The 21,197-nt window shown below is 39.2% G+C and overlaps 1 protein-coding gene across 3 annotated transcripts; it reads left to right on the plus strand.

Annotated features, from left to right (window-relative positions):
• Positions 1 to 1,070: 1,070 nt before the first annotated feature.
• On the plus strand, positions 1,071 to 21,166 carry clip1b (CAP-GLY domain containing linker protein 1b). 3 transcript variants are annotated; one of them, XM_026943839.3, is made up of 22 exons: positions 1,071 to 1,199; positions 4,826 to 4,979; positions 5,070 to 5,581; positions 6,479 to 6,603; positions 6,695 to 6,890; positions 7,023 to 7,220; positions 7,420 to 7,523; positions 7,638 to 7,698; positions 8,520 to 8,624; positions 8,936 to 9,061; positions 9,334 to 9,450; positions 10,245 to 10,302; positions 10,541 to 10,791; positions 11,764 to 11,826; positions 15,697 to 15,803; positions 17,567 to 17,666; positions 17,797 to 17,846; positions 18,811 to 18,871; positions 18,987 to 19,143; positions 19,252 to 19,304; positions 19,931 to 20,043; positions 20,139 to 21,166. In XM_026943839.3, exons 2-22 carry the CDS (start codon positions 4,892 to 4,894, stop codon positions 20,365 to 20,367), a joined length of 2,874 nt encoding a protein of 957 aa, XP_026799640.3. In that variant the 5' UTR covers positions 1,071 to 1,199; positions 4,826 to 4,891; the 3' UTR covers positions 20,368 to 21,166. The 3 variants fall into 3 exon arrangements, with proteins under 3 accessions (XP_026799640.3, XP_026799639.3, XP_026799641.3); XM_026943838.3 differs by lacking the exon at positions 1,071 to 1,199 and adding an exon at positions 1,269 to 1,754; XM_026943840.3 differs by lacking the exons at positions 1,071 to 1,199; positions 8,520 to 8,624 and adding an exon at positions 1,272 to 1,754.
• The last annotated feature ends 31 nt before the right edge of the window (positions 21,167 to 21,197 follow it).

Genomic DNA, 21,197 nt, shown 5'->3' on the forward strand with positions numbered 1-21,197 from the left:
GCTGCAATCAGGCAAGCGCTTCCGTTGTCTGATGCCTAAAACTGACAGGCTCAGGAGGAGCTTCTTCCCTCAGGCCATCAGACTCCTCAATACAGATATGTCCACCACTCAGATCCCTTACGACTCCATAAAGACTCTCCAGTCACTCTGCACACCACTGAAACTCTGCACATTGCACTTTGCATGTTGTGTTGTTAATACACGTAACATACTCGCATATTTTGTACACGTAACATACTGCATATTCTGTATATCCATTTTTTGTACTGTCTTTGATTATTTTGTACATTGCTTTTTGCACATTCCTGTACTTATATTTCTTATTCATTTCTGATTTTTAATTTAGTATTTAAATGCACAGTCTAAAGAGGAGTAGGTCAGGTTTTCATTTCACTGCAAGCTATGTACTGTATATAACTGTGTATGTGACAAATAAAAATCTTGAATCTTGAACTGATTTGATTTGACTTGACTTGACAATTTGACTTGATGACTTGATTTCACTTGACTTGAGTTGATTTGACTTGACTTGGTGTGACTTGAACTGACTTGACGACTTGATTTGACTTGACTTGATTTGATGTGACTTGATGATTTGATTTGACTTGACGATTTGACTTGATTTCACTTGACTTGAGTTGATTTGACTTGGTTTGACTTGACGACTCAAATTGACTTGACGACTTGATTTGACTTGCTTTGATGTGACTTGATGATTTGACTTGACGATTTGATTTGACTTCACTTGATTTGACTTGACTTGATGATTTGACTTGACTTGATCTGACTTGACTTGATGATTTGACTTGACATGATCTGACTTGACTTGATGACTTGATTTGACTTGACGACTTGATTTGACTTGACTTGGGATGACTGCAACAGGGACCTAGAGAGGGCCTGGGCAATGAAAATTATCCAGGGCATTACGGTTTCGGATGGAAATAAGATCTCAAAGATATGCTGGTAATAATGACATTATTTCATCTCCCCATGTAAAACTAGTCCAAATACGACTGAAGTCCTCCTGTGCATGACACTTCTGATATTTTTGTCCTGTCCACCACTAGAGGCAGCCAGTGACCACAGATCGCCACCTACATCACCTCCATGTCACATAAATCATTTTTGGCCTTTTGAAAACGAGTAATCATTTGAAATAAGTGTAAATGTTGTCCTGAAGCTCAGTACAGATGCAGGTAGGAACATTACACATTCCCTCTAGGTCGCGGTATCCAGTCTCGTGCTGGCGGCTCGCCAGTTGCCATAGCAACGCAGGGCATGCCTCGCGCTGATGTTATTCATCATCGTGCTAGGCAGCTAGCTGGATAACAGTTTCATGAAAGAGCAGGGTTTTTTTTTGTGTGTGTGTGTGTGAGTAGACAGACGTTGTGTGTTGTTTTTCTAAAGGTAAAGCCGTTATGTCTTGGTTTGTTTTTTATGAAACATACTTGATTTAAGCTAAGGTTAAAACCTGGTCTCTGTAACAAAGTTACTGCGCCATATTATGCTAGTTAGCTGGGTTAGCCAGGTTTGGGCGTGAAAGGATGGAGCTGATAGCTAGCTTGCCTGCTAAGTGTTAGCTAGTGTCATAGCCTCTGTTACCAACCGAGTGAGTGTGTATGCGCGCGCGCGTGTGCGCGTGTGTGTGTGTGTGTGTGAGAGAGAGAGTGAAAACTAACGGAACAAACCCCTGGGATGCAGCTTATAACATTCCTTCACTTCTTGGGGTGGGGCGGTGCTTGATTTGGAAGGTAAGACATTAGCGCTTGTGTTTTTTTAATCGCAGTAGCACGCTAGCTAATGTCTTATAAATGTAAAAATATTGATGATATATATCGTGGCTAGCGAACTTGGGTTTAACACTGTATTTTCTTAGCTGTTTTCTTAGAGACTTATGCAGGCAGCTAATTTTCTTGAGGCGCTGGTTACACGGATAGCTAGCAAAGTTCTTTCAGGAAAGGAGTTTATTATTTTTTATATTTAAAAACAACAACAACAACAACAAAATGTCACAGCTAACTGCGTTAGCTATAATGTACTTTAACCAAGAGCTGAAAGATAGAAGTAACAAATAATGTCAGCTACTCTTTCTTTTCTGTCGTCTACTCTTTCTTCTTTCTTCTGTGTGCTGTCAGAATTAGTAGTCCAAGTTCAGGGCCCGAGAAAGATAACCAGAGTCAGTCTATAGAATAATAGTTAATATATGGTTTTATATACATACATACATACATACATACATACATACACACTCACTGAGCACTTTATTAGGAACACCTCTACACCTATTCATTCATGCAATCTTCTAATCAGCCAATCGATTGGCAGCAGCACAATGCATAAAATCATATATAATGTTCACATCAATCATTAGAGTGGGGAAAAAATGTGATCTCAGTGATTCTGACCGTGGCATGATTGTTGCTGCCAGACGGGTTGGTCTGAGTATTTCTGTAACTGCTGATCTCCTGGGAATTTCACTAACAACACTAACAACAGTCTCTAGAGTTAACTCAGAATGGTGCAATAAAGAGGAAACATCCAGTGAGCGTGTTGAATCATGAGGAGGATGGGCTACAACAGCAGAAGACAACGTTGGGTTCCACTTCTGTCAGCCAAGAACAGAAAGTTGAGGCTGCAGTGGGCACAGGCTCACCAAAACTGGACAGTTAAAGACTGGAAAAATGTTGAATCTCAATTTCTGCTGAGGCACACAGAGGGTAGGGTCAGAATTTGGAGCCAAAAGCATGAGTCCATGAATTCAACCTGCCTTGTGTCAACAGTCAGGCTGGCGGAGGTGGTGTAATGGTGTGGGGAATGTTTTCTTAGCACACTTTGGACCTGTTAATACCAGTCAATCATCGCTTGAATGCCACAGCCTATTTGAGTATTGTTGCTGACTGTGTGTATCCCTTCATGGCCACAACTTACCCATCTTCTAATGGCTACTTCCAGCATGATAATGCACCATGTCACAAATCTCAAACTGGTTTCATGAACATGACAATGAGTTCATTGTTCTTCAATGGCATTCCCAGTTACCAAATCTGAATCCAGTAGAAAACCTTTGGGATGTGGTAGAACGGGAGATTCGCAGCATGAAAGTGCACCTGAAAAATCTTCAGGAATTGATGCAGTCATGTCAACATGGACCAGAATCTCCAAGGAATGTTTCCAACATTTTCTGGAATCCATGCCAAGAAGATTTGAGGCTGTTTTGAGAGCAAATTGAGGCCCTACCCAGTATTAGGATAGTGTTCCTAATAAAGTGCTCTGTGAGTGTATATATAAACAAATATCACTGAAATGTCGAGCACCAATGGACAGCGATGATGAGTGTTTTGTTTGTCACTTAAGAGGAAGGAGATACCTATGTCATGGGAACAAGTTAAGTAACTGTGGCCATATCTTAAGCACTTGATCACTGTGTTGTGCCTATTTTTCAGAATAGTCAAAGTCAAACTGGTTTCATATTAAACAACAATAGAGTAGACGTTTTACTATTACTAATTCGTCTATTCTAGATATGAAATGTTTATTGTTATGTATACTTTATATACATATAAATTGATTATTTTATTTGAACAAACTTATGCAAAACCAACTAGGAAAAAAGTGTACATGTGAATGTTTCTAGTGTCTACATCTTATCTAAAACAGGTGAGCAGCTCTTTCTCTCAAGTGCCTGGTGGATACAGTAAAACTCTGTATATAAGCACACTCCATTTTGTGGGCACAACACAGTGATCATGCCTTATTAATGTGTCACGACTTAATTATCTTGTTCCAACACTTTACTAGGCTGGGGACATGAGTTCATGATCCCAGTCCCATGTTTTCATAGGTTGTGGCCACGCATTATAAGTTGTAGTCACGCATTATTTATATTAAGTAGAGATACTGAACCGAACAAGACACTACAGGTGAATAGGGTTCTTTTTTTTAAACACAATAGATATAACAATCAATCTTTACCAGGTGATATTCTTACAGGTATTTTTTTTTTATATATATCAGTCCATTTTCAAGAATTGTTTTCTCTTGTTGTTAGAATTAAAATATTTCTTTCACCATGAAGACCCTCTCAGGAGAAACACGTACGGAAAAGTTTAATAATTTCTTCCTTCTTTAATCAAGATCTCTAATCAATTATGCCATGTTCAGTATAAACTCTAATGCAAATACAACAATAATCAACATTTTGGGAAATGCTGCTGCAGAATCCTTCTGGAATGAACATGTAAAATTTCATAAACTGTCATCAGCTGATTTTTGATCTTGAAACAGTGTTAAAATACAATGTGGTTTAATGTGCTTCCACTCTAGTTAGTGGTGTTTAGGAGGTTTATAAAAGAAGTTGACATGTGTATATCATCATGGAACATAAGTTGACATATGCACTCACCTGCCTCACTACACCTGTACAGCTGCTCATTTACACAATTACAGGAAATCATGTGACCAAAATTGTCTACCTGCAGTATCTTGCCTTAAGAGAGGCTTTGCATTGTTTTTTTCCTACAGCTGTATAAAAATGTTACGATAAAATTTTACAGCTTATATAACCACAGCACAAGTGCACTGTAACAACTCACTTTATGACCTAAAATAATTCCCATGAAGTCATTCCCCAGTTTTACCCGTGGGATATCTTTACAACATGCTGATAACCCATAGGTAAAATTGGGGAATGATGTGTAACACAATGTTTAGCAAGTTAAACATTTTTAAATGGTAGCAACAGAAGCCATTTTAATACAAACACTTTTAAAATAGTACTTTTTTTCTGTATAATCCTAATTATGGCTATTATCTCTCAACTTAGACAGAAGGTTAACTTCCCCCATTCTCCTGCAAGGTCAACACATTTACATGCACAGAGCAAGGAAACATGAGTACAGGGAAGCCAAGTGGTCTCAAGCCACCTACTAAGATCAGTAGGCCTAGCTCTGTGCCAGCCAAGACCTCCCCTCCCTCAGGTAAGAATATATTACTGGTAGCAATAATAACTGATGTGATCCAATATATAGATTCAGTATTAAACTAATGTGTTGTGTATTTATTTGCAGCCACCGCGAAAACTTTAACTTCCCCAGGTCCTGGTGCTCCAGTTGCTAATGACTCGGTGGAGTTTACCGTCGGCGAACGCGTATGGGTGAACGGAAATAAGCCGGGATATGTTCGGTTTGTCGGCGGAACCCAGTTTGCGCCAGGCCAATGGGCAGGCATTGTTTTAGACGAGCCCATAGGAAAGAACGATGGCTCTGTCGCTGGAGTGCGCTACTTCCAGTGTGAGGACTTGCGAGGCATCTTCACCCGGCCTTCCAAACTGTCTCGGGCACCTCTTCCGGAGTGTGAGGCCAATGGTGCGCCGTCTTCCACCAGCCAAGCGTCTTCTGCTGTCATTCCTACTGCTACTGCTGATGAAGGTCAAGCCGCCGCCGCCAACGCCACCACCGCCACCGCTACTAAGACCTCAACAAACCTGGCCACAGTGGCCAGCGGTTCTGTCTCCAACCTGTCTGAGACGGATTCGACCATGAAGGGAAAACGGGAGCTGAAGCTTGGTGATCGTGTGCTGGTGAGCATTTATATAATTATATGAGGGCCTGACCATAGTGTGTCTCTGAAATAAATATTGAGAGAATTTTGAAACAATCCCGAAAGATTCTTGAAAAACAGGACGTCTTAGATGAAGTCAGCTGTGCGAGCAAAATATTCTGTCTGCCGACACATCCTGTTTCTTAGGAAATTTCTGTACTTTTCAGGCATCCCAAAAAAAAAAAGGGACAACTGGAATTTTTGGCACCTTACATCACCATAGCAAGAATGACAGGGTTTGAGAGTTTAGTCTCATGTGGTAGACTGTAGGCTGAAAAAGAATTTCAAGTGACAAATCCCCAAGAATCCCCTTCTTTCACCTCTTTCCTTCCTGTAATATTGAAACACTCGCTGGTGTCAGCAAGCAGGGCTTCACTGCTGTATTTGTGCTGGTGCCTACCTCCGCAGTTGTGATTCATCATGACATTTTTAGAGTTTAGGAAACATAAAATGCTTTTGTGTGGGTGACAAAGGATCTGTTCTTGTAGAATGATAGAGTGACATAGAGACGACCAGTCACTGTGTTACTCTGCTCAGTGCTGGTTCCATTTATGTCTGTATTTCAAAAGATGATAAATATTCATGGCTGATTCAAAAGTTGGAAGTGGCTCTTGAGGAACTTCCCCAAATAACTACCATGGGTTCTCTCACAAAGCTTTGAGTTTCATAGTGATATCACTGCCATTTGTGGCCAGATGGGAAGTTTGGCATTATTCCGCTCTCATTGTAGATAAAGAGTGATGCTAACCATTTGCAAAAGCTCGTTTGGGCAGTGTCAAGTGAAAATGTGCATGGCCAGTTCTCTACTTACAAATTCCAACAAATCACTCTTAAGGTGTTTGGATACATACCAAATTTGTTGCGTTCCTAATCACAGATTGGGGGAACGAAGGCAGGCGTTGTGCGCTTCCTGGGCGAGACTGATTTTGCTAAAGGGGAATGGTGTGGGGTGGAGCTTGATGAGCCTCTTGGCAAGAATGATGGAGCAGTGGCTGGTGCCAGGTATGACAGCATACTAACCAACATAAGTGTGTATCTCTCGGCTATATTTTGTACATTTCTATAACCCACTGTTTTTTTTTATTTCTTTTAGGTATTTTCAGTGTCTGCCAAAATATGGTCTGTTTGCTCCAGCACATAAAGTGACCCGCATTGGCTTCCCGTCCACCACTAAAGCCAAAAGCTCAAGGCGCAGGTCCACTCTGCAGCATAGCCCCAGCGCCTCTTCAGTCAGCTCACTGAGCTCAGTCACCTCTTCTGTAGGAGGAAAACCCAGTCGCGCAGGCCTGGTAAATACTTCTATCTCACATGTGCTAGAGATTGAAATATTATTTAAATATTGGTTTCAATTTTCAGTGAGATCTGTATACGTCTGCCTGTTCAAACATCTTGTTTTTTTGGTCTTCCTTCTCATTGCCTAGCTGACAGAGACCTCATCCCGCTATGCACGAAAGATCTCGGGGACCACGGCATTGCTGGAGGCTCTGAAGGAGAAACAGCAGCACATCGAGCAACTCCTGGCTGAGAGGGATCTAGAGAGAACAGAAGTGGCCAAGGCAACCTGCCACGCCGGAGAGGTGCAGCAGGAGCTGGCCTTGCTCAGAAAAGGCCAGGAGCAGGTCAGCTGGATGTTTCTGCATTGTGGTGTGACCAATATATATGATATAAATAGATATATAAAATTATAATTTTAGATATATAAAGAATAATAGAATAAGAGATATATAAAATTATCATTTAATGAAATGTGCCATTTCATTAAAACATAAATGTGTTTGTGTATATTGTAAACATGCTTATGCGTGCTTGTGTTACAAGTACGTGCTTGAGATGGAGGCTAAACTCGACCAATTACGCAGGCTTGTGGAGACTGCAGACAGGGAAAAAGTGGAGTTGTTAAATCAGCTTGAGGAGGAAAAAAGGTAAAGTTTACCACACAAAATGATATATAAACGTTTGAGTTGGTTAAAATTCATTTGATATGTTTTTGAGCAACAAATAAACGCTGATGGAAAGTTCTTTGGTCTGTTTTGCAGGAAGGTAGAAGATCTTCAGTTCCGTGTAGAGGAAGCTTACATTACCAAAGGTGACTTAGAGGTAAACTAATACGCTTATCTCCATTTACATACTAGGAACAAGCAAGTCTTCTAAATATTACATGTATAAAATAAAAATTTCATTTATTGCATGAAATTTATATTATAAAGAATTCATCAATATTATTAAGTAATGTTTGATTTTGGCATTTGCATTTTATATTAGATGAAATATCTTACCAGTGTTTAATCACATTTTGCAGTCACCGCTTTAGATCCTGATATGAGCATGTTCAGGTTCTTATTATGACTTCTTTTTGAAAGCATTATTTAATTTGTATTACATTATAGATGTGTATTCATGTATCTAAATACATATATTTTGCTTTTCCTTTAGTTTTTCTCATTTTTGGTTGCGTACCCTAATGAAAATACTTCAAATACTAATATCTTGACGACCTAACTCAGCTTTCTATTTATGCTCACATATGCTATAATTTATACTAAAATGTATTTACATTGTTGTGGATTAATATGATGTTATTTTATGGAAATGTGTACTTGTTTCATTCACTTCTCATTCATGTTTATACTCTTTCATTCATTTGTTTGCTCCCATGAGATTCTTACTCATTCTTGAATTCCTTGTGTTTTGGTTTTTCTGATCCTTGGTTTTTCTCTGCAAACTCCTTGTTGCCATTCTTGTCTTCTTCCGTTGTGTCCAGCTGCCACACACAGCTCTTGTGCCACTACTCTCTTTGTCCTCATTCATAGACAGTGGATGATGTCAAGGCTTGCGTGAGGCTTTTCGTACTTGGCGTTAGGCTTGCATGTGACTGCAGCATTGCTGTTCTCTTTCTCCTCTCCTCTTTCTACTAACAGACGCAGACCAAACTGGAGCATGCCCACATTAAGGAGCTCGAACAGAGCCTTCTCTTTGAAAAGACCAAAGCTGATAAACTCCAGAGGGAGTTAGAGGATACTAGGGTAATTCAGTCTCACATTATCAAATAAGGCAGGCGTCTTCATATGAGCGGTCTCTCGGGGCTAGAGTCAGTGCCGCGTGTTTGTGACACTTTTGCCTTTTTTGCATGATGGAGCGAGGTAGGTTTGGAGTTTTCATTAACAGGATGATGCAACGTCAACAGCATTTTCAGAAATAATAGATATACACGTTCAGAGCCTTTCAGACAGTATTGACTGAAAATCAGTTAAGCATGCTAATAAAGGTGACTCCTCTGTTATGATGTGTGTGTTACTGTGTGAAGTAGCTAATGGCAGTTGGCCTCGTGTTATAGGTGGCCACAGTGTCTGAAAGGTCCCGGATCATGGAACTAGAGAAGGAAGTCTCAGAGCTGCAGCTACGCCTACGATCTCAGCGAGCAGAAGCTGGATCAGGCTCACCTCCATTACAAGACAAAAAGGTCCGAGCCTTTATTCCAGGGCATCTGCAGATTCTTGAAAAATTATATAATTTTTGAATTATATAAGAGGTCTTATATTGTATTAAAAATGTATTACATTTAACTTTAGGATACTATATTTCATGGTTCAGAAATGCAGTTTGTGAACTACATTATCACTCATTAGTGGTGGCTGTATGAATTAAGAACTTTTCTTAACTGATCATTTAGTTTATATTAGACTTACAGTGCATTGACAGCATGAACAGATTGAGTCCTCGTTATTCTCACAGGTTAGGGAGCTGAGCAATGAGTTGGAGGCCAGACACAAAGAGGTGCTGCTCCTCCAGCAGAGACTCAGCTCCTCCCAGCAGGAGAACACTGCCCTTCAGCATCAGCTGGATGATTTGGTATGACGTTTAGTTACTCTAAAGAATATATAACTACAGACCAAACCTTCATAAATAACATGTTGTAGCTAATTTTACGCTTATTCTTATAACCATAAATTCCACTGTTTCATTATAAGAAAAAAACATGCTACTTTTATTCATATTTTGGCTTTGCCTGTTATTGTGATTCCTGTCAGTTATATTCCATATGTATAAGAAAGGAATATGATAAAAAATAATCCATGATGGGGTGGTGTGATATGGCCTGACAGAAAGCGGAGAAACCGAAAAGCACAAATCCTATGTCCTGTAGACTCTCCTATGACGGAAAACTTTTTGACTGCTGACACTGGAGACTCCTTCCATAAATTTTTAACAAATGTCTCCTTATGGAAAGATTCACCATATCAATGATTCAATGATTACACGTTTTTAATCTGTTTATTATTAGACTTAGGTTATGTGCCGTACAAGTACCTGTGATTGAGCTCTTATTATAGAAACAATAACATAGTACAACAAGCGCATTAATGTAAACCTATCATGTGAATTACAGTCGGCACTACAAGATTAATCAGCACATGCTTCAGATTCGAGAATTTAACAGCCCTGCGGTATAAATTACATGAATGACTGTGTTTTTGTAGCTGATATGAGCATAAATTGTAGGCACATTTTTGGCAGTGCTTGTGTTGAAATGCATGAATAAAGAAAGTTTATAATGTATTTTACTGTGTGAAGTGATGAAGAACAGTCGAGCACCCAAATCTTAAATGGCTCCATTAATGGTCATTTGTGTTTCATTATCACAGAAAAAAAAACTTGATACAGAAGCTGAAGAAAGTAAAAAAATTGCACTCTCCATACAAGGTAAAAAATTCACATCCATCCTTTGTATGCGCATCTGGACATTGTTGAACCATTCTATCATTCTTTTTGCATTACTGCATATACATAGCGAGGTGAAGAACTCGATAGTTTTGCACAATATAGCAGTAGCATAATGTTAAGTTTACAAGCAACCCATTAGTCTCTATTTGCATTTTTAAAAGTTTGTTTGAATGAAGAGTGTGTATGTTGCTGTAAGTGATTATCCTTGTGCTTGTAGAGATGCAGAAAAGCATGCAGGCAGACAAGGAACAACTGGAGCAGCTGCGCAGTGAAAAGCAGAAGCTGGAGGAGGAGGTGGCCTCCAGGCAGCAGCAGGAGCAGCAACATAATGAGGAGCACAAGCAGCATGAGAAGGAGCTGCAGGAGAAACTAGGCAGAGCGGAGCAGGAGCTGAGCAAAGTTCAGGAAAGGAGTGTTGAGCTGGAGCAGAAGGTGGCTGAGCTGCAGATGTTCAAGGACAAAACCCAGGTGAGGGGCTGACCTCAAAAGTATAATGTATTTAACCACTTCATTAGTGATTTAGTAAAAGTGTCATATTTTATAAGGAATTAGTGGAGTTAATGTAGGATTTAATCTTTATAACTGGTGCATGGGCAAACAAGCACAACGGTTTCAGTGATGTATCCTGATTCAGTATATTTGTCGCATGTGCTTGACACATTTTGTTGTTTATGAGATGTGCCAAAAAATGAACGTGGAAGGAAAATTCCTGTGAAACTGTCTAGTAGTAAACTGTGTTAATGTTCCCCAGGGATCAGGTCTACAGTATTCTACTGATTGAATTTCCTACTTGGCAGCTGTGCATACCTCATTTGGAAGGAATCCACAGTGCTTTGTAGCTCCATCCCTCTGTTCTGCAGGCATGAAGGAATCAGTGAGAAAAAATGGGTTTCTGAGCAAATGATATTGCTTGGCTCCTATCATTTTAAACAGCTTCTCAAGGCATGAAACATGCATCAAGAAATAGCTTTTGTTTTCACTTGCGCATGGAAACAATAACTTATTAAATGACCACTGGATTTAGACTAGAAGCAGTCCTTAGGGTTCTTATCAGAATGACTCGATTATTACAGAAATAACATTTGCATCCATTGAACTCCCATTGTGTTTCACCAAGCCTTCCACTTTTGTAGAACGTGAGAGACACAGGGCACAAAAGTGCTAAAATGGCAAAAACAAGTGACTAAAATAGCAATATTTGTAGCACTGTACTGTGGCAGTTCTGGTGCTCTCACAACAATATGGCCCAGTATTTTAAAACTCAGCACAGAGGATAATTACATGCATTTTCCAAGAAAAAAGTCAAACGCGAGGTGAACGGAGAGTTAGAAAGATCACCATAAAGACCATAAAGAAATTGTTAATAAGTATTGTATATGTCTTGTTTCCTGTCAGAAAGCCTTGGTGAGGTAAATTATATCTAACGTTTCATATTCCCAGAGTATCCAATCTGCAGACGCTGTGGAGCAACTAAAACTAAGAAATCAAGAGCTGCATCAGGAGGTGAGGAAGCTTGACTTTTTCTGATTGGGGTTGATGTGAGGTTGACCTTCTGGGAAGTAAGTGCTTTTTTGTTTTCGTGACCTTAAATTCAGTGATTAGGCGTTGTTGCAGAGGGTGGAGCTGTAGTGGTGTACCATGCTATTTAGATTCTATGCTGCAATTTTCATTTTACTTATCTCATATTATGAACCATATTATTACTCATCTGGTTAGCCTTTGTATAGATGGTTTTTCATAGCATTTCAGTGTTTATACTGATGTGCAGTCATTTATCGTAAGTGAAAAATAGAGTGGCCCCCTCACAGCTCCAGGTTCTGTGGTTTGATCCTAATGTGGGATTTCTGCCTGTGTGGAGTCTTACATGAGTCTCCTTGTTTGCGTGTGGTTTTCCTCTGGGTTCTCTGGTTTCCTTCCCCCTCCTAAAAACATGTTGGTAGGTAAATCGGTGACTCTGTGAAGCCTCTCTGAAGATATTTAATCACAAAACACGTTTCAGAGAGCACTGTGAGTATTGTTCCTTCTTCAGTAACACTGAGTCACAGTAACAGTGTAGCTGAGTGGATGTTATTTTTTTCCCATTCACAAGGAAACACTGACATACTATCTCTTATCAACCTATTTACTTTTCTGCAAACATTGGGACAAAGGATAAAAATAAGTCCATTTTTTAACAAAATTGTGCTTCTAGCTACAATGATTGATTTATAACTTGCAACAGTTAATTGCAAGTAATAGTTGATTTAAAAAAAAAAACAATAAGGCAATTATCGAGCTATTGTTATCATAAATGCTTAACATTTCTGTGTGATGTAGACAGGCCCAGTTTTTTAAAAGTTGGTCACTGGTTAAATTGAATAGATCTGCCATTCCTAAGAGAAAAGGGGATTTGATTAAGAAAGTAATTGAAAGTCAGTGAATTTCCTATCAAACTAATAGACAGAAAATAAATCTTAACCGTAGGTGTTACTGTGAGACCAATTGTACCTCCGTTTGTTCCTGTCCACCAGGGCAGTTTCCTTGCTGAACTAGTGGACTAGTATTCCCTTTTGCTTGCTTCCTTGCTGAATACCAATAGCAAAGTCATCATGTAGCAGCATGGGCACTGTAACAAATCCCATAACTTGAAGTCCATTATTTCATATGTCCCTGTGATCTGTTGAACAACAGTGCACTGAAGTACAGAGCTCAGAAGAAATTGCATAAGCATAGTTGATTGCAGCTCAAGAGGTGTTTTCTTACATTAAATGCAAATATACTTCACTTTCACTACGCATTCATGTGTGCACGCAACTGCTACGCAAGCAGCATTGTTCACATGCTCACGTGCTTATCTTATGTACATCTGGATGATTTAAAGCATCCACTAGATGGCACATCACAGCCAATGGACATCCCTGTCTGTCTGGTTTTCGAACTGTCATGCTCATCGATTTCATTCATAGAGACATTAAACAGACTGATTACCTCTGTTTCAAGTATAAATCAGCCTTAAGCAGAGTGTTACTTACACACTCCCTGTGCTCTGTGTTTAACAGACTATGTGCTCAGTAGAGTACAGTATTCTATACAGTCCTCAATACAAAATTAGGATTTTGAGAACAGTCTCAGAACTTGAGTGATTTACATCCTCAGTAGGGGGCAGTATCAAGACTTTTGTCATTTTCAGCATTTTTTGAGGCTGTTTTATAGAATTCCCAAATGGGGACATGTTCACAATGTAACTTCTTTGATGTTGGTACTCAGCAAGAATTAAGCAAATGATAATGTTCCTAAGGAAACCTATCCATCCTAGTGATCCTTGAGTCAGTTGTAGAACCTCAGTTACATAAGTGACCTTCTGTTTTTAAATGACAGAATTCATGTGTTGGAATGTTATTGCAAAGTCTCTCAACTTGTAGTCTGGCTTAGGAATGCTTTCAGCCCAATCCATTCTTGGAGAGCAATGCAGCAGTAATTGTTAATTTGACACCTACACTGCTGAAGCTGAGCTTTGGGATCATAGCTCTGTCTGTCTTACTCTCTCATCCTGTCAGTCTGTGCCAGCGCTTTCCACACATGATGTAATCATGAGCCTGGTGGCTGGCTGCCTTGTTCTGCTTGGCTGGGCAGAATATCAGGGGTTGGAAGCCGCTATCACTTATCTGTGCAGTGTTAGTCGGCAAACAAATTTTTGCCTCAGTTTTGATATCATATAATTTCCTTCAGTAGAAATAAACAATTAAAAAGAATAAAAAAAGTGATTTTAGACCTCAAATTGGTGAGACCTTTTTGCCTGACAAATCCTATGAATATCTTACATTCTGTTAGACAGGACAGACTGTGGGATGAAGAAGAGTTGTGACGCTAAATGTGCGTAATGTGACAGATTTTGTGAATCAGTATCTACAGTCAGACATTTGGCAGAGCTGAGAAAAACATGGAGGCAGAGAGGACAGGTGCTGGATGCAGGATGCCCAGCGACATAGACGTGAGGGCGGGGAATGGAAAAATCGACCGGATTGGTGGAGAGAGTGGGATGGAAAGATGCAGAAAGTGGGGGGGGGGGGGGGGGGGGGGGGGGGGGGGAGGAGCTTGGCAGCACTTACATATTGAAGCTGTCCTGTGAATATGTCGGAGAGGGTGTGAATGTGAGTGCTCAGGATGGTGGCAGCTCGAGAACGCGTGCATGCTGTGTGAACTGCTCTCGCATACTCTTTCACTGTCACTCAGCAGGGGGTCGGTGGCAATGCATTATTGATTTTGCTGGTTTGTCTGCATAAAGAGGTTTCAAGGCTACACAGACATGGATGTAGCAGCCTTGCAGCAGAGCTACTCAGGGAGCATGTATACCTCTCACTTTCAGGTACTGACTCTCAGTTATAGCGCAGAGTAAATCTTCTACTCAGTGCATATGGGGGGCATGTTGTGTTTCACTTCTGAATAAAAAGGTCTGAAATTGCTAGTAAAGGATACCATTTGTAGCTGTATGTTTGACCTGTTGGCAGTTTTATTTGTAAAAATATTTTTTTTAAAATATGCTTCTCCCTGTTGAATTAGATTTTTTTTTTTTTTGAATTCTACTGATTTTGTATTGGCTGCCTAAAATGTGGGGCTGTAAACTTGTGAATTCTTTTGTGCATTAGTTTGGATTGTATAAATAATGTTTGATTGAGGTTGATAGGCAGCATGTCTTATCCTATATGTCTGTCTAAGTCTATATGTGGTGATTGATAGGAAATAGTCCTGGTTGATATGACTATATCTATCTATCTATCTATCTATCATATATATATATATATATATATATATATATATATATATATATATATATATTTGTAACAGTGTAGCTAAGTGGATGTTAATTTTTTTCCCCCGTTCATAAGGAAACACTTACATACTATCCCTTATCAAATTATTTGTTTATTTATTTATTTTTTGCGAACACTGGGAGAAAGGATAAGAATAAGTCCATTTTTTTAAACAAAATGATTGCTTCTAGCTAAAATGATTGATTTATAACTTGCAACATATTTGCAAATAATTGATTAGGAAAAACATTAAGGCAATTATCGAGCTATTGTCCTCATTATCGCTTAGCATTTCTGTGTGATGTAGACAGCCCCAGTCTTTTAAAAGTTGGTCACTGGTTAAATTGGATTGAACTACAATTCCTAAGAGAAAAAGGGAAAGGGAACTGATTAAGAAAGTAATTGAAAGTCAGTGAATTTTTAACAGTTAACTCAAGCTGTTCATGCTTTCTATTCTTCCTATATATATATATATATATATATATATATTTATACACATACACACACAATACATAATTATAATATTTTATTAGAGGTCAATGAGATTCATGCATATAATCTGTTTTTATCTCCCTTCTTCCAGCTTGAAGCCCTGAAGCACCAAAACTCCAAGTATCAGGAGGAGCTTAGTGTTTGCAAGGAGCAGCTCAGTTCTGAGAACCAGCGCATCGGAGGCCTGTGCAAAGAAATGTGAGTAGTCTTTATCTAGTCACCCCATGTTGCACCATCAGAGACCCACTCATGCCAGTCTTTATGGGTCCATAGTTTTGACTCACTGATTCCGTGAGTCACTGAAAGAAAATTGGAGAAAAAAAAAAATGAGGTAAGAAGGCAGGTGGCTCCAGCATCTTTCATTTATTATACAAACAGAATCAAACAGAGTCTTAATCATGCAGTTTACCTTTAAAGCACTTTCAGTCAGGTTTTGTGGGAATTTACCCACAAGTCATTTTCCATTGAGTCAAGACTTAATACACGACATCTAGTGCGTCTTTATAAGGCACAGAGCCACATTCCAGATGCTTTTCCCAGGATGCATTACATAATTGCATTACATAATTTCCTTTATCTCCAGAGACTTTTCCACAGCAGGTCTGTCCGTGACAGACTGGAGGAGAGCTCTTTTCAAAAGGGAGATATCGTGACTCTTCTAGCAAGATATCTCCGTATCTCTCATACAGGAAACCGACTTGTTGCCATTTGTTTTTAAGAGAATGTGTTGAGTTTCATTTGGTTCAATTGATGCTTGCTGTTACAGTTCATCATAATGCGTTCATTATAATTGTTCTCTCCGTTTCTTGTGGTATGCCCTTAATTTATTATGAATACTTCGAAATGATTTTCTGGTTGCATTTGAACTTGATGATCCTTTTAATTGTGATAAATTGGATTTAACAGCGCTCAACTGGATCAGTCTGAGCAGATGATAAAAATAAAACGGCACATTTGATGCACATGCGGAGGGCAGTAATGACTATGCATGTGATGATTCAACTGGAATTGCGCCTTAATAGCATTCTTTAAAAAAGTTATTTGTTTGCTTGTTAATTCTTTTAACTATTCACATCCCACCAAGAGTCAGTTGCAGTCAATCACAATTAAATAATACCGATCAGGAGAGTGTAGAACAAATATAGAATGGAAATATGAATATGTATTGCATCACAGGTCTGAACAATGAGCAGAATAAATCATTAACCACCATTATTGTAAATAAATATCAGGAAGCTGAAAAGACTGCATGGATTTTGCAGCTATTGCTGTGATATGCGCATGGCCACCTATCGGATAAGTACACATGGATGACCAAGGAAAAAACAATAAAGTGTCAACTCTAGAGCTGTATCTTCAAAAAGACGTACTTTCAGTTGATGATTTGATGATGGTGATGGAGAGCACTGTCAAACACTTCGCTTCAAAATCTGCCATACGCGTTCACCTGGGTTGTCATCTGGGGACTGAAGCCATAGCATATCATTTATAGCATTTTCATCCTCCTCAAACCATCCAGTGAGCCCTTGTGTCCTGTGGATGGGGCGGAGTCATGCTGGAGGAGACCATTCCCATCAGGATAAAAAAACTTTGTATGCTTTGTATGTGGACCCACACCATGCCAGCAAACAGACTTTCTTTTAGCAAACAGATCTTCTTTGAATTTCGTCTGTATGAAATTCAGGACTACATATTTAAAGATTAGATCTAAAAGCTAATGGAGGTGAAAGAGGTTCAAGATTTCAAGGATGGCTTTATAGTGGCCACTTCAGTAGACCAGAAAGAGACCAGAGTGATGTGGATGCCTTTACACTGGCACAAAAAATGATAAATATTGAATTCACATAAAGATATTGTGATCTGACTGTTAAAAAAAAAAACTTTTTTAAAATATTGTGTCACAAATCTGCAGCATGAAAGTAGCCGTTGTGTTTATGAGAGTATTCTTTCTCATCTTGCAGCGAGGAGCTGAAGCTGGCAGCCAATCAGAAGTCACTGAGGCTTGTGGCACTCCAGGAAGAAAACGGGAAGCTGTCTCAGAAGCTGGACAGCAGCCGGCAGGTGAGCTCTAAGCAGTATCTACAGCGTCTACGAGTTTTACAGTACTGATCAGGGCTTTGAATAGTGTCATTTTGGACAAGAAGAAGTCACCTATGGAGATTTATAAATGGGCTTTGTTTTTGTTTTGCAGCTCAAGGGTGAGCATCTGACTCCAGACAACCAGTCGGAGATTAGGGAGAGGTAAGAGTCGCTCTGATGCAGTTTCATTCCACCCAGCTGTAATTACACTGCCTTGAAATTACTGTTATTTCCTGAGACTGACATTTTAAAAGTGCCTTCAGCGTTACACTGAAAGCCAAAATAAAGACATTACACATCTAGTGACGTTCTCTGAAGGAGTTAAGTGATATATTTTATCTGTAATCTTAATGTTAAACACATTTATTTCAGTCTGTCAGTAGCAGAAGTTCAGAGAATCACTGATTCAGATCAGCAAATCAATAATTATAACAGCGTGTATGAATTTCTGTATCATATTTGTATCTTTTTTTGAGACTAGTGCACTGTAAGTTAGAAATGTTACTCCATACTGCTCAGTCCCAGTAAAGCAGACATATTCTCACACAAGCAAACTTGTTTTTCAGTTAAAATGAGACTGTTTGCACAATATTGCATCACAGTTTTTAACATATTGTAAGGCACAGCAGTTTACAATATCGAAGCAGCACTTAATTATATTATATTTTCTTAAGGTTTTCATATTTTGTACAATCTGATATCACTCATTGACATGCATATTGTGTCATTCTGGAAGGTACAGGGATACACACACACACCCAGTCAGAAGTGGTTAGAAATGCCAGAACAGGAGTGGAGAGCAGCTTTTTAAAGGCATGTTGGGAATTGAGGGCCAGTGAAGGAGAAGCTAAAAACACTCTACTGTATTCCTTGGAGAGATCACCTAAAATAAGCTCTGTTCTATATAAGGATTCACAGTATGTTCTGGAGAACATGCAGGTCGTTGGAAAGTTTCTCTCTGCATGGCTTTGTTTGCAGAAAATAATTCTAGTGAAGATTACTACTACTACTTTTTTTCATGCATATTTATGCAGATGTTTTGTTATCTTAATTTTAGCTTGTATACTTGCTCCATTTCAGAACCAAAGCTTTTAATTTATTTTGCTGAAACTGTTTGCTCTTTCAGGGAAAACTTCAACACTTTAATATCCGAGAAGGACAAAGAATTAGAAGCGTTGAGAAATGAGGTAAGAGCATTGAGTACTGATTCAAACTCCACAAACCTACGTTTACATCTATACACGGCTGTTGTTGCATTGTTGGAGTAGTGGAGGTTTGAACTAAAGAACACTGATATGTCAGATTGCAGTGTTGCGTGGAGAGAATGCCGTGGCCAAAACACTGCAGGCAGTGGTGGAGTCTCTGGAGCGGGACAAGGTGAAGCTACAGAGCAGAGTGCACAGCCTCGAACAGAAACTGGAGGGCAGACAGAGTGATGACCAGGAGGAGAATTCCTCAGGTGAGCTAGCATACTAAAGCTGCACCTATAATGCTTTATGATCATTATGAGCACCTATAATGCTTTATGTGGTTAGGATTGTAATGTGTATTATGTGTCTCTATGTAGGTGATGCAGCTATAAGCCAGCTTAGAGAAGAGAAAGAGTTTGCTGAGGGACAGGTAAACAAGAAAGAAGTGTTACTGATGTAAAGCACCACTCTTGTATTCTCGTTTTCATCCACAATACATCTGAAGTTTGTTCAGAAATCCTTGTTCAAATGTGTAAGTTGTTCCACTTTTATTAGCAAATTCATAAAGTAAGTGAAACTATCACAATAAAGGAAGTGTCTGTTTTTAGGGTACTGACAGCTCTGTGTCTATAATGGGAGAAACTTAGCTCTAGGCGTTTGATTAATGAGCACAGTAAATCTTTGGTGTCATTAGGATTACAAAATGTGTATAATATTAAAAAGAGATTTAGACCCAATATACCTTAGGCTGCTCTGACTGAGTTAACGAAACAGTTGTCATACTGCAATGGCAGCAGGATCAAATATAGCCTGTGATCACATAGGATGTGTTTGAGCTTTTGACTTTATAAACAGGCGATTTGTGAGTCATGCATTTGTCAGATCCTGCTGATGTAGTTTCACTCCAGATTCCTCTTTTTTTTAACAATGATGTATACAAAAGCTCCCCCTTGTGGAGAATTTTTACTGAGCGAGCCAAGTCAATATTTATGTATATATACAGTGTGTGTGTGTGTATATGTGTGTGCATACTCAACGGTTTGTTTTGCTCATCAGATCAACTTCCTCAACTCGGTCATCGTAGATCTTCAGAGGAAGAACGAGGACCTGAAGGTGAAGCTGAAGAAAATGGCTTTGGCTGAGTTCAATGGGAATGACGAGAACAATGGGTGGGTCTGCGTCATTACTGATTCACATGCAGGATATGAATTATATGAACTACAGGCTTTAGTGTCAATCACATTCCTCTTATTTTCTTATTTAGTTCGGGCGAGGTCAAGAAGAAGAAGAAAGCCCCGCCACGTGTCTTCTGTGACATCTGTGACTGTTTTGACCTGCACGATACAGAAGACTGTCCCACCCAAATGCAGTCTCCCGATTCGCCTCCTCACAGCACGCATCACGGTAGCCGCGGAGGAGAACGGCCCTACTGCGACATCTGCGAGGCGTTCGGCCACTGGACAGACTCCTGTAACGACGACCAAACCTTTTAAACCTTTGATGTTCCGTGTTCTGAAAAACAGGCAAGGCACAAAATATTTTGACATAGGTAAGCTCTTATTTTTGTATGCTCTGTGTGATTTAAAGCATTCCTATCAATTGAAGGCTGCTTTATTGGAAGGTAAAGGTGAGACGTCCTGCTTGTGTGTCATTAATATTGTTTTGTGTATAGCGTAGATCATATTTTGACAGTGATCTGACCTCCTTGTGGTAAACGAACACTTATCACAGACACACGGAAGCTTTCGCGCCAAAAGACGTTTAAGCTGACCAATAGAAAACTATTGCACTGCTCACTTTAAATGCATTCCTTGTTACATAATAAGCACATATTTTTAACTGCCAGTTGTCTAAGTTATTCTTTTATATTAAATGTCAAAAAGAGGTAAATACTCTGTCTTATGAATGGCTTTTTAAGTGTTTTTACATTGTGTACTAAAATTATTAAAACACAACTTTGCATCCAATTCCATCACTATGTACAGCTGTAATATTTATATCAAAGACAGTGTTTACAAATTAACCTGTTAAACTCCAAAAAAAAAAAGATTTCCGGGTTTTTGCAATTGCACATTATGCAAAGATAACTATGTTTTTGGGCATTTTTCCTTTGTTTAAATGAGATCAAATGTACACAAAAGGCCAAAAGTATTGAAGCAAACTGAACTCTCATTAATCAGCAACGAAACCAGAACCATACCAGCATAAACCTCATGAAAAAACCACTTTGAATATGTCACTGTTTATTAGCGCTAAAGAAGAAGATTTTGATGATTATAATGTTGAATTTAAGTAACATCTGTAAACATCTGATGTACTGTAC

Source organism: Pangasianodon hypophthalmus, chromosome 17, assembly GCF_027358585.1.
Source record: "Pangasianodon hypophthalmus isolate fPanHyp1 chromosome 17, fPanHyp1.pri, whole genome shotgun sequence".
NCBI lineage: Eukaryota > Metazoa > Chordata > Actinopteri > Siluriformes > Pangasiidae > Pangasianodon > Pangasianodon hypophthalmus.